General features: G+C 37.6%; 1 protein-coding gene across 1 annotated transcript in view; it reads left to right on the top strand.

Moving 5' to 3' along the window:
- The window catches only part of TXLNB (taxilin beta), a 60,406-nt gene that overhangs the window by 22,616 nt on the left and 23,787 nt on the right, over positions 1 to 14,003 (top strand). The window contains exons 5-7 of the mRNA XM_005684815.3: positions 5,264 to 5,458; positions 7,269 to 7,388; positions 13,907 to 13,981. Of these exons, the coding sequence (XP_005684872.2) occupies positions 5,264 to 5,458; positions 7,269 to 7,388; positions 13,907 to 13,981 (390 nt within the window). The remainder of the gene's footprint in view (positions 1 to 5,263; positions 5,459 to 7,268; positions 7,389 to 13,906; positions 13,982 to 14,003) is intronic.

Here is a 14,003-nt window from a genome sequence, read left to right as displayed (position 1 = left end):
TTCTTTCTTTGACCCATGGGTTATTTAGAAGTGTTGTTTAATTTTTATGGCCCCTTTCTATGGTCTATCTTGATGAACATACGAAATGCACCTGGAAAGAATGTCTGTTTTTCAGAAGTTAGGTGTAATGCTACATAAGTAATAATTAACTCTACAGTATTTATGTCTTTACTGAATTTTTGATTTGTTCCTCTATCAATTGCTGAGGGGTGGGTGTAGAAACTCTCCAACCATAATTGTGAAATTGCCTACTTCTTTCAATTATGTCAATTTTTGATTCATGTATTAATATTTTGAAGCATTAGTACATGTGTATACTATTGTGATTTCTAAGTCTCCTTGATAAAGTGACTTTCATCAATATGAATGTCTACATTATCTGATATCAATCTAACCACTGTAGCTTTGTTACTCATTGCTTGCATGGTATATCTTTTTCCATCCACTTATTTTCAACCTGGGTTTTTCTACGTTTTTCTATTTAAAGTGCATCTCTTATAGTTGGGCCTTCTTTCTTTTCATTCTTACAATATCTGCCACTTAACTGGAGTGATTACTGTTGTTGTTGTTTAGTTGCTAAATCATATCTGACTCTTTTGCAACCTTATGGACTGTAGCCCAGGCTCCTCTGTCCATGGGATTTCCCAGGCAAGAATACTGGACTGGGTTGCCAGTTCCTTCTCCAGGGGATCTTCCCGACCCAGGGATGGAATCTGGGACTCCTCAATTGGCAGGTGGATTCTTTATCACTGAGCCACCAGGGAAGCCCCTTAACTGGAGTAGTAGTCCATTAATATAATGTAATTACTGGAGTGGTTGGATATGTCTTCCATTTTATTATTTATTTACTATTTGTCACATCTGTTTTTTCTTCCTCTGCTTTTATCCTGCCTTATCTGGATCACTGGAAATTTTTTACATTTTTTATCTCATCTCTTGGATTTTTAATTATATCTCTTTCCATTTTTAGTGGTGGTTCTGTGATTGCTATAGATATTCTTAACTTGTCACAGTCTATCTGGAGTTGAAACTGTATCACTTCATATAATATGTAGAAACATTACAAATAGAAGGTCCCTTTATTGCTCCCTATCTTGTATTTATATAATTTATAAAACTCTTGAGGCAATGCTATAATTTTTAAACAATTTCATATAGTCCTTTAAAAATTCAAGCAAAGCTGTCTTTTTTAAAACCCGGATTTTACCATTTCTGATGCTTTTTATTCCTTCTAAAGCTTTACATTTCTGTTTGGTGTCACTCCCTTCAGCCTGAAGAACTTCCTTTAGTATTTCTTATAGCATAGGTCAATTCTCTTATTTGCTTTTTATCTTTAAAATGTCTTTATTTTGCTTTATGATTTAAGGCTATATTCACTGGATAAAGAATTCTGGCTTGACAAGAATTTTTTTCTTTTTCTTTCTCTTACTCAGTCTTTTATAGATTCTGTAGTCTGGGCTCCACAATTTCTGATGAAAATCAACAATAATTTGAATTATTGCTCTCCTGATGTGACATGTCACTTATCTCTGACTACTTTTAAGATTTTTCTATGGATTTTTGGCTTTTGGAATTTTGTTTTATGCCCAAGTGTGGCTTTCTTCATATTTATCCTACTTAGAATGTGTTGAGCTTCTTATACCTACCTGTATCCCTGATAGCTCAGTTGGTATAGAATCCGCCTGCAATGCAGGAGACCCCGGTTCAATTCCTGGCTTGGGGAGATCCACTGGAGAAGGGATAAGCTACCCACTCCAGTATTCTGGCCTGGAGAATTCCATGGACTGTATAGTCCATGGGGTCACAAATAGTCGGATGCGACTGAGCAACTTTCACTTTATATCTGTAATTTATGTCTTTTACCAAATCTCAGGAAGTTTCAGTCATTACTTCTTCAAATATTTTTTTCTGCCCCATTCTCTCTCTCTCTCGCATTCCCCTTCTAAGATTTTAACTCCATATGGGTTAGATCTTTTGATATTGTCTCACAGGTCCTTGAGTCTCATTTCATGTTTTTCATCAATCTTTTTTCTCCTTGATCTTTAAATTAGATACTTCACACTGACCTATCTTCATATTCATTGACTTTGTACTCTATTATCTCTATTCTACTGTAAGCCCACCCAGTGGTTTTACACTTCACATTTTGTAAACTTTAACTCTAGAATTTCCACTTTGTTCTTTCTTATAGATTATTTTTCTCTTGACAGCACCTTTTTATTGAGATATTTTCCTTTTTATCAATGAACATAGTATTTTGAGCCTCAAATTATACCAAAAGACCCACCTTGTAAGAAATTAGTGTCTCAGGCAATGATTTTAGTAAAGAAATAAGCAGGGTTTGTTATCAGACTATCACTGAATTTTAATGTGGAAAAGACAATAGGAATCATCTAGTCCAAGCTATTCATATGTCTATATGTAAATTAATGAAATTTGTTGACTCATTAAATAAACATTGACAGAATACCTGTGGATTGTGTGCCAGGCACAGCACTGGTTTTAAGATGCACAGTGATTCCTGAAAAGTTGTTTTCTTAGTTATTTCAGATTTTGTCCCTCAATTTTCTTTTTGCATTATTAATTTTCACTTTGAATTTTGTGCATGGTAAAGAAAATTCTACCTCAGACATTGCCCAAATGATTGTTTTATTAGTGGAATCAAATTTTATGATTTCAATAGACTTATTTTTCTCTCATTGAAAAACAATGTAATATAAAATGCAAGATGCCATTCTATGGGCCAGGATTGGGTGCTATGATGGTTTGACATGTGTTTAATGCCATGTTAACAGCTATACCCTCTTTTTTCTAGCCAGTGGCCAGTGAAAAACTCAAACTTGCTGGGTAGCATGGGATGGTCCTTTCATTTACTCATTCATTCATGGATGGAATAGTTATAAATGCAAACAATATCCAAATCATGGACTATAATTCTAACTAGGAGGTTGTTGACTTCTAAGTTAATCAGGAACAATAAGGAGAGAATCACTATCATACGTATATTCAATAACTCTTTAACAGATGGCTGTAATCACTTTTAGTGAAATACATATAGTAAGTGTTAGCATTCAAAGTTCAAGGAAATAACATCTCTGATACTTAATTTCTCCAGATTAGGAAGTGTAGATTTCTTCTAAGTATACCTAAGAAATTTCCTAAGAAATATACCTCAGAAAGCGAAGAAGCACTAAAAAGCCTCTTGATGAAAGTGAAAGAGGAGAGTGAAAAAGTTGGCTTAAAACCCAACATTCAAAAAGCTAAGATCATGGCATCTGGTCCCATGACTTATGGCAAATAGATGGGAAAACAGTGGAAACAGTGACAGATTTTATTTTCTTGGGCTTCAAAATCACCGCAGATGGTGACTGCAGCCATGAAATCAAAAGACATTTGCTCCTTGGAAGAAAAGCTCTGACAAACCTAGACAGCATATTAAAAAGCAGAGACATTACTTAGTCAATAAAGGTCTGTCTAGTCAAAGCTAAGGTTTTTCCAGTAGTCATGTATGGATGTGAGAGTGGACCATAAGAAAGCTGAGCACCAAAGAATTGATGCTTTTAAACTGTGGTGTTGGAGAAGACTCTTGAGAGTCCCTTGGACTTCAAGGAGATCAAAGCAGTCAATCCTAAAGAAAATCAGTCCTGAATATTCATTAGGACTGATGCTGAAGCTGAAGCACAATACTTTGGCCACCTGATGTGAAGAGCTGATTCATTTGAAAAGACCCTAATGCTGGGAAAAATTGAGGGCAGGAGGAGAAGGGGATGACAAGGGATGAGATGGTTGGATGGCATCACTGACTCAACAGACCTGAGTTTGAGCAAGCTCCAGGAGTTGGAGATGGACAGAGAAGCCTGGCATGCTGCAGTCCATGGAATCTCAAAGAGTCGGACACGACTGAGTGACTGAACTGAACTGAAAAAATTTCCACTCAATAAATGTTTATACCATGAATAAATTGTGATTCTGATATCAGGAGTCAGAGTTAGAAAATATATCAATATTGTAGAAGAAAGGGGATATCTAATGATAAATTAAAATATTTCCAGAGCATGTATTCCCAGCATCAGCTTTTATTTTGATCACATTATTCTACTTTCATAATAAAGACTTGCACAATTACTTGTCTCAATCAGTATTTCTTTTTAAAAACCGTGTTACATAATTTGATCATGATAGGCAACTAAATGCAGTCTAATTTTACTTGCCAACAATGAAGAAAGCTTTCATAATAAAATTAATCAGAACTAAAGGGATCCTAAAATGTCTGTATCACTTGTCAGCAGAGTCTCTATCTTTGGTGTATGTAGAAGATTAAACCCTTTTATTCTAAAAGAATGACAGGAATAAGCACAAAGCAAATAATTCTCAATATAGATACGGGGGAAATTTGGGTACATTGTAAGTAGTTAGCAATGAAAGGGGAATTTTGATTTAGGAGAAAAGAGAACAGAAATGATATAAAAGTTAATTTTCAATTCTTCAATGTTAACAAAGTGGAAGAGGGGAAAATTAGATGTTTCATTTTAGAGTTAAAGAAGATTTGAAACGTCACATTGCTTTCAGATTTAAAATTTACACTGAATATTTCAATTACTCTGTGTGACTCATGGGATGATTGTTCCTTCAAAAAATACCCAGCATATTTTTTAAAATTTTTTGATACTTTTGAATTGCTGTAATTCATATATGGCTATCTTAGTTTTCTTTTCAAGCTTTTGGAGGACATTTATTTTTAATAAGAACAAAAAATATATTGTAATCATTTATAGTTACAAAACTTGGGGAATACAATTACATGATCAATATGCCATCATTTTTACACAGGAACATAAGATCTGCTGTTCCTCTTTCTGTACCAAACTAAGGGAACACGTGATCTATCCCATCAATCAGTAAGACTGAGTATCCTTTTTTCTAGGCCACAACCAAGAGATAGAACCTTCAGGCTGAATGTCTGTTAGGAAACACTGCAGTTTATTTACTCAGCACGGGACCCGTTGTCTTTAAAATAAGTCTATTTATCACCAGCTATCAAATTCAAGGCCCCTGCTGCACCTGCTCTGAGTGACCGTGTATTCACAGTTGAAACCTCAGCTCAAACATTTATGTTGGGGCTGAGCAATGTTACCTTTAGAGAACTGAGGAAATATATCCTACTTACCCTGCACACTATTCTCCCGTCATCAACCAAACTCTGAGTTCTGTAAACCTAGGGGCTTATAAACCAGCATAACAAGAGCGTGCATTCTCTCTACAGGAGGAAACCCTTCAGCGGGCACGTGAGGAAGAAGAGAAAAGGAAGGAGATCACAAGTCATTTCCAGAACACCCTGACGGATATCCAGGCCCAGATTGAGCAGCAAAGTGAGCGAAACATGAAACTCTGTCAGGAGAACACAGAGCTCGCAGAGAAACTAAAAAGCATCATTGATCAGTATGAGCTCAGAGAGGAGGTGAGAACCACATCAGACAACTTATGAACACTCCATATAGGTCTGGGTCTGGTTTGTGAAGATTGGGAGGTCAGTTAATAACAAAGTTATGACCAGCCTTCTCAACTGATTACTATTTAGGTTTGGACTTCTTTTACTAGCCAAAATAAAAACATATGATATTACAAAATACCTGGCTGAAAGTCATAGAGGATTTCTTCAAAACTAGAATCACTGCAAAGCAGAGGCAATAAACAAGGGGTAGGACATGAATGGATTTATCCTTGAAAGTAAAAAATATTATTTCTCAGCCTTTTTAAACTCTCTCTACAGAACCAAGAAATACTTCATGCATGCCCTCTTAAGAATTACCATGTCATCAAAATTAAAAGTCTGCATTGTATATACCCCATAAATAATAATATATATACTATTATTATATAGTATATATATAATAATTATAGTAATAATGGTATTGTTATTTTTACTTAGTTTGTACCAAGCAATATGCTAAGTATTATACTTTACATACAGTATGTCATTTAACTGTCTCAACAATCTTATGTACTAGATAATAATGTATTATCCACATTTTATAGATGGGAAGCAGAAGCTACAAGATTAAATCATATATCTACAATCACAAAAGCCAAAAGAGTTTGTTATCAATAGTTTACACTGGGGGACTATAAAGATCTTTCATTATTCCAAGATTATGTTTTAAAGATTCCAGATGCCCCCCTCTGGATTTTGATATGTCATATCCCTTTTTCCATCTCACTTAAAATTTTAAATCTCTGCCTTAAAATGTAATATAACATAGTCAAAGGAGCTCTGCTGGCAACATGCAAAGCTTTAATCAAGGAAAAAAAAAAAACTGATATAGCAGTTCGGTAAATCAAGAAACTTCTCACAGTAGGCCATAATTCCATGCTACCATTTTATCTTGTTACAAAGATTAATCCTGCTCCAAAGTGGAGGTTCAAGAAAAAACAAAAGAGAAGGAGCTAAAAAGAGAAAAAAAAAAAAAAAAAAAAGGTGCCCATACTCTGCAGAGAGATCATGTATGGGAACGACCTGGTAGACCAGTTATATATTCCTAGGTTGGTTCTAGGTAAGGCCCAAATTCTACATGTCCTCTTGCCAATGGGACCCCTAATAACCAAGAAATTCTCCACACTGAGATGGAGTTGGAAGCTTCATTTGACCAAGGTAGTCAACAGGTCAAAAAGTGTGGAGGAGGAAGTAGCATATTTGCATATCAATTCATCTGCAAACCTGAGCCTTGCTTGCCCACCAGAGCAACAGAGTTGATATCAGGGGGCTACTGCCTCAGTCCCAGACAAAGGGCCACAGGCTATTACCTCAAGGCTTCCCCACACCCCTGAGGCAAGCATATAGAGAATTCACCATGATAAACTGAATTAATATTGTGGTTAAATGTGATTTTATATTCACAGAAAGAGCCAAAATACCAAGTGATAGTGCTACAGCCCTTGTGATACACATCACTGTCTTTGGAGCCTAGGGTAAACTAGTGCCATATCTAATAGTTGAAATATTTAGAAAAATATTGTTGGGACCTTTTGGTGTTGCATTGCTGAACTCTGGCACCTCCACCTTTTGTAGCCACTTTCATGTAGTGCAAACTGCAGGAGACTCCACCAATTTATGACTTTCGTATAAAACCATAAGTGACACCAATGCCTTTATTCCTCCTCTTTTTAGCTCTTAAAACCTAGACAACACGTTTATATCAATATTACTTTTTTATACATATGTTTTTCAGCATAATAACTCAACTTGATATGTGCACTTTACTTTTCCTCAGCACCTCGACAAAATATTTAAACACAGAGAACTGCAGCAGAAGCTAGTGGATGCGAAACTTGAGCAGGCACAAGAAATGATGAAGGAAGCAGAGGAGCGACACAAACGCGAGAAGGAATATGTATTTATCATATGCATCTATGTGCTTGTCTGGTCTGTCTTGGGGTCAGAGAACCCCTGAGAATGTTTTTGGTAACAGTCAGAGTACTAGACTGATGGAGGAAGAGCCTAAGCTTCCCTGGAGAATGACACTGGCCAGCCCAGGAGGAAACACTGTACCTATCACTGTAACACTGTATCATGCATCCATTCACCAAACCTTTGGCAAGCACATTTCATGAGCTATGCCCCATTCTAGGTGCTGGCATGTAGTGGTGAACAAGATGGAGAAGTCCACATCCCAGCATGGAAACTGGAGTCTAGCATGGAAACTGGAGTCTAACTTGGAAGAAAAAGGCAATAAATAAGCAAGCAAGCAAAGAAGGATAATTTCAGATACTAAGTGCTACTAGGGAAATAAGGAAGAACCTCAAAGGGGCAGAAGGAGGCCTCCTTTAGACTGGGTGACTTGGTGGGCCTCCTGGAGCAGAGGATGCTTGAGCTGCTCCCTTCCTGATGATCAGGGAGTCAGAGAGGAGGTCCCCGGCAGCCGTGTCTGTAGCAGAGACAAAGGTCCTAATGCTGGAACCAGCTTGACATCCTCCAGAAATAGGAGAAAGTCGGGGTAGCAAGAGTAGGTGCCCCAATGAGAGAAAATTTCAAAATGAAACTGTAGAGGTAAGCAAGGGGCAAACTGTATTGCTTTGTAAGCTTGAAATATAGTTTGAATTTTATTCTAAATATAATGGGAAAGTACTGGGTAGTTTCAGCAAAGGAAGTGACAGGGTCTGCTTTGCATCTGTAAAAGGTGACTTTGGCTGATAGGTGGAAAGCGAACTACAGAGGGGCAAGAGAGCTAGGCAGCAATCTGGGCAAGATCTGATGATGGCTTTGGGGAGGTGGCAGTGGAGAAGGAGAGCGAGATATGGATAAAAGTTAAGTTTTTAACATATAACCAACAAGCCATGCTTTGAACTGGAAGATGGTGACAGTGAAGAAACAGAATCAAGGATGACTCCTGAGTTTTGGTTTAAGAAACCAAGCGGTATCTTTTACTGATATTTTATTAACCCTAAACACTCCAAAACAGATGAGAGAATTGAGGCCCATAAAAGGATATGTGACTTGCTTAAGGTCACACACTGCTAAGTGACCCGGATATGCTGGCTACATCTCCAGTACATCTGTCCCCAGATCCCAAGCTCTGTGATAGTACATCACACTCACAGGTGTGTTTCAGAGGCATGAGTTAAAGCACATGTCTGCTGCTGGGGAGAGACAACAGACCAGTCATTTAGATTTGGCCATTTAACAACTGATCACGAGCTTTACATTTACCTAAAATCAGACTGGAATCACTTCAGTTTGTCAGAATAGTAATTTTTTTTATAAACTTTGGTTTTCAAACATGACAACAGAAGAGTGAATTTTGGAAAACATAACCTGGTGAGCACAGCATAATTTCAATCAGATGTCCATGTGCTCTTAAAGATTAATTTATTAAATCCATTTACAACCTAGCTCTCAAAGTAAGAAATAAAGTATTTATTATTTATTTATTATTTTTTTTTTTTGCCAATGTAAATTTATTAACATAGTGCAATACATTTCTCTGCTTTAGTGTTAAGCTTTATCTCTTATAAATAACTTCTTCCACTCTCTCATCTAGTCTTTGAGATGGGAGAAATCTGTGTGTCAGGATCCTCTAGATTATCCCCTCTCTAGGAGTAGTGTAGTAATAAGTGAAAAAAGAACCAGAGCTTCATTGATCCCTCATAAATAGGATTTTATTTGGTATTGATTAATTCTCTAAAATTGACCTAAGTCTTATTAAAAAACTCCATTATGTTTTGGCTCTTATTCATGGAGATGGTGTGTGGTAATTTGCTTGCAGCATTGGGAAATTCATTCTTGTTTATGGGGCTTTCTTCCTCCACTTTTCCACTTCCAGTCCTCTGCAATGTCCCTTTCCCTTTCACTTTGTGTAAGTACTGAAGCTGACAAGAGCATTCTTCTCCTTTATAGTATCTGCCTTTTGAATCTTTGGAGATGATAAATGACAGTATACGTGTAGCTTCTACCTTTGTCTGTCTGCCTGTATTTTCATGGTTTAGCTTTTCTCATTTTCTCTCTCTCTGATTTGCACAAAGGGATTGATGGCTTCCTCATCTCATCTCTCAAACTATCTTGTCTCATAGTACTTTGTATATTATGGCAATATTATTGTAGTTTTTCTGGGGAAGGAGAAGATGTAGAAAGAAAAGTTAGACAAAGACCTACTAGGACACTTATTTAGGCCTCTATTTCTTCATTTGGAAAATAAAAATAATACCTAACTTACGGGGTTGTTGTGAAGATTAAATGAATAATATGTGAAAATGAATTGTAAGATGTTAAGTTATATAGATGTTAGGTACAATTGTTGTAATTTTGTGACTACTATTTATGTCTATTTATGTATAGCAATGGTTTTTAGTTTTGGCGATGTGCTTGAACTACTTGTGAAGATGTGAAAAAAAAAATACAGTTGCCTGGACTGTATCTCAGGTCTACTTAAGCAGTCTTCTGGAATCCTTATTCTTGAAAATTTACAGATGATTCTGATATGCAGCCAAGTTTGAAAGTACTGCCTTATAATATTTTGCATAAATGTCTTTTGTACTTACTATATGAAAACTGTTTTAATTGTCATCTGCTGCTGCTAAGTCACTTCAGTCGTGTCCGACTCTGTGCAAAACCCCATAGACGGCAGCCCACCAGGCTCCTCTGTCTGCAGGATTCTCTAGGCAAAAATACTGGAGTGGGTTGCCATTTCCTTCTCCAAGAAATAAAGTATTTATTATTTAGATGTAATTATCCTCAGGTAAACTATGCTTCCTATAGAATATCAGTACCTTTGGATTTAATATATGAGGCACAACAGAGGAAAAACCAGGCAAAGATTCTTGTGAGAGAGACTAGGGGACAGACGTGGAGTAAATCAATCGTAGCAAGAAACTAAAATGATGCCCTCTTTTCCTTCAGTGATTAAGCAGAACAGCAGATATAAGTCAAAGAAAGGTTCAGTTCAGTTGTTCAGTCGTGTCCGACACTTTGCGACCCCATGAACTGCAGCATGCCAGGCCTCCCGTCACCAACTCCTGGAGTTTACCCAAACTCATGTCCATTGAGTTGGTGATGCCATCCAACCATCTCATCCTCTGTCATCCCCTTCTCCTCCTGCCCTCAATCTTTCCCAGCATCAGGGTCTTTTCAAATGAGTCAATTCTTCGCATCTGGTGGCCAAAGTATTGGAGTTTCAGCTTCAACATCAGTCCTTCCAATGAACACCCAGGACTGATCTCCCTTAGGATGGACTGGTTGGATCTCCCTGAAGTCCAAGGGACTCTCAAGAGTCTTATCCAACACCATAGTTCAAAAGCGTCAATTTTTCGGCACAGCTTTCTTTATGGTCCAACTCTCACATCCATACATGACTACTGGAAAAACCATAGCCTTAACTAGACAGACCTTTGTTTGAAAAGTAATATCCCTGCTTTTCAATATGCTATCTAGGTTGGTCATAACTTTCCTCCCAAGGAGTAAGCGTCTTTTAATTTCATGGCTGCAGTCACCATCTGCAGTGATTTTGGAGCCCCCAAAAATAAAGTCTAACACTGTTTCCACTTTTCCCCATCTATTTGCCATGAAGTGATGGGACTGGATGCCACGATCTTAGTTTTCTGAATGTTGAGATTTAAGCCAACTTTTTCACTCTCCTCTTTCACTTTCATCAAGAGGCTTTTTAGTTCCTCTTCACTTCTGCCATAAGGGTGGTGTCATCTGCATATCTGAGGTTATTGATATTTCTCCCGGCAATCTTGATTCCAGCTTGTGTTTCTTCCAGTTCAGCATTTCTCATGATGTACTCTGCATAGAAGTTAAATAAGCAGGGTGACAATATACAGCCTTGACGGACTCCTTTTCCTATTTGGAACCAGTCTGTTGTTCCATGCCCAGTTCTAACTGTTGCTTCCTGACCTGCATACAGCTTTCTCAAGAGGCAGGTCAGGTGGTCTGCTATTCCCATCTCTTTCGGAATTTTCCACGGTTTATTGTGATCCACACAGTCAAAGGCTTTGGCATAGTCAATAAAGCAGAAATGATGTTTTTCTGGAACTCTCTTTGTTTTTTTGATGATCCAGCGGATGTTGGCAATTTGATCTCTGGTTCCTCTGCCTTTTCTAAAACCAGCTTGAACAGCTGGAAATTCATGATTCATGTATTGCTGAAGCCTGGCTTGGAGAATTTGAGCATTACTTTACTAGCGTGCGAGATGAGTGCAATTGTGCAGTAGTTTGAGCATTCTTTGGCATTGCCTTTCTTTGGGATTGGAATGAAAGCTGACCTTTTCCAGTCCTGTGGCCACTGCTGAGTTTTCCAAATTTGCTGGCATGTTGAGTGCAGCATTTTCAAAGCATCATCTTTTAGGATCTGAACTAGCTCAACTAGAATTCCATCAGCTCCACTAGCTGTGTTCATAGTAATGCTTCCTAAGGCCCACTTGACTTCACATTCCAGGATGTCTGGCTCTAAGTGAGTGATCACACCATCGTGATTATCTGGATCATGAAGATCTTTTTTTGTGCAGTTCTTCTGTGTATTCTTGCCACCTCTTCTTAATATCATCTGCTTCTGTTAAAAAAGAAAGGTAGTCCCCCTCAGTTCTTCCACGCTGGTCATTCCTGGGTTCCAGCTCTGATATTTTGAAAGTGCTGAAACAACATGTTAGAGCTGGGGTGTGGGGTTCTTCATCCCAAGAACAGGCAGCCTCCTTCCTCCCTCTTCATAACTCATCGTAACAGGGCCCCTGTGGGTCAAGCAGCGGCCCACCATGTACGTTGCTGCCACACAGCTCAGATGACCAGAGTTGGTGCTGCAGGGCTTCTGCACTGCAGCTACCTCAGTCGTCTCTTACAGTGCACTTCTAGACTAACTAATCTTCACTGCTCACTAAGAGGCATAGAGAAACACATATAACCCCCTTTTATAAATGGAGAGGTCAAGACTAACTTGGATAAGGAAAAAGATGCCTCCAAGTTTTTAAAAATAACGATTTTATTATTTTTGGTTCCAATAACAAAAATGGACATTTTTAAAAATATATGGATTAACAAAAAGGAAAAAATTTCTATCAGCCTATCGTGAAATAAAATAGAAACTTCTTAACTGACAGCCACCTGACTGACTGACTGGGTTATCCATGACATTCACCATTCTGATGAGGCCCACAGCATGTTGGGTCCTGGGGCAAGTTAGCTACTCTGCAGTATCTGAACATGGTTGCCCAAGCTAAGTAAGACCAAGAGTCAGATCTTCGCTCCCAACTCTTTTCCCAGTTATCCTTGGTTTAGCATTATGTAAATCAATAGAATAATATATAAACTCATGAAATAAATGTCAAAAAGTTGTTTCTATAAAAACTATGCTTTAATGCTTCAAAAGCCTAGATGTAGGCATATAGAAAAAGAAAATGATTGTCAAGTTGGATGCAAGCAGATATAAAAGACTGGAAGAAAGCTGTAAAACTCAAGAGGATTATCCAATCAAGCTGCTTTACAAATTAAATATCTTAGGTCTTCCAGTTCTAGCACTATTGTTTTTTTAAAAAAAACTATAACTCTTATATGGCATATTATGGATATAAAACAAAAACCCTCTGAATTCCAATTGGGAGATCCATATCCAAAACAAAGATTGTAGCCCTACATCAAAATTGATACATGAATATACATCTTAAGTTAAAATAACATGTCTTACATGTGTGTGTGTCATTTTTATGCCAAAACAACTTTTCCAATTTAACCCATGAGTTCCAGTTCTGATCATGTTTGACATGGCTGTATTTGAAGGGCTGCCTTACAGAAGAGGCATAAGACTTCTTTAGTAAACTTCATACAGAATTTGGACCAATAGGTCAAATTTCTAACCTAGTGTTTCTCAAAACAAAATCCATGGACTACCAATATCCAAACCATCTTGGGTATTTGCTCCCTGTGCAGATTCTAATCACACCCTACACTTCCTGTCATATTCTCTGAGAAGGATCTGCATTTCAACATGCCCCTGAGGAGCTTCTGATGCATACAATGATGGGGAATAGTGGTCTAATATAAAGGAACAGTTAGGTTTAATACAAAGGAACAGTTGCTCATAACAATGCCCCAGGTAGGGATAATCTGAAAATGTTCAAGCAGAGGCTGAATGATAGCTGGGCAGAATTGCTACAGAGGGGTCCAGAATTTCGTGGGAGGTTGAATTTTGTGTGATTCATGTTTGAGTTGGAGACTTTCTTTCCTTTTTTTTTTTTTTTCCCATTAGAATCACTAACTTTTAGCTGAGAATAAGACCTTTAAAACTAATTGTTTTGTTAGTTTTCTGAGATTCTTTATAAAGTTCCCCCAAAATTACTTAAGATTATTTAGCAAGCAATTAAGTTACAATAAACGGTAATTTAAAAAACAGTTTGACAGTCTTTCCATGCGTTCTCTCTCCTTACAGCTGCTGAACCAGGCAGCAGAGTGGAAACTTCAAGCTAAAGTGCTGAAGGAACAAGAGACAGTCCTGCAGGCTCAGGTGAAGTAGGGGTACAACAATG

This window comes from Capra hircus, chromosome 9, assembly GCF_001704415.2.
Source record: "Capra hircus breed San Clemente chromosome 9, ASM170441v1, whole genome shotgun sequence".
Lineage (NCBI taxonomy): Eukaryota > Metazoa > Chordata > Mammalia > Artiodactyla > Bovidae > Capra > Capra hircus.
The sequence above is the reverse complement of the archived record's forward strand: the minus strand, read 5'-3'. Positions and strand labels throughout refer to the sequence as shown.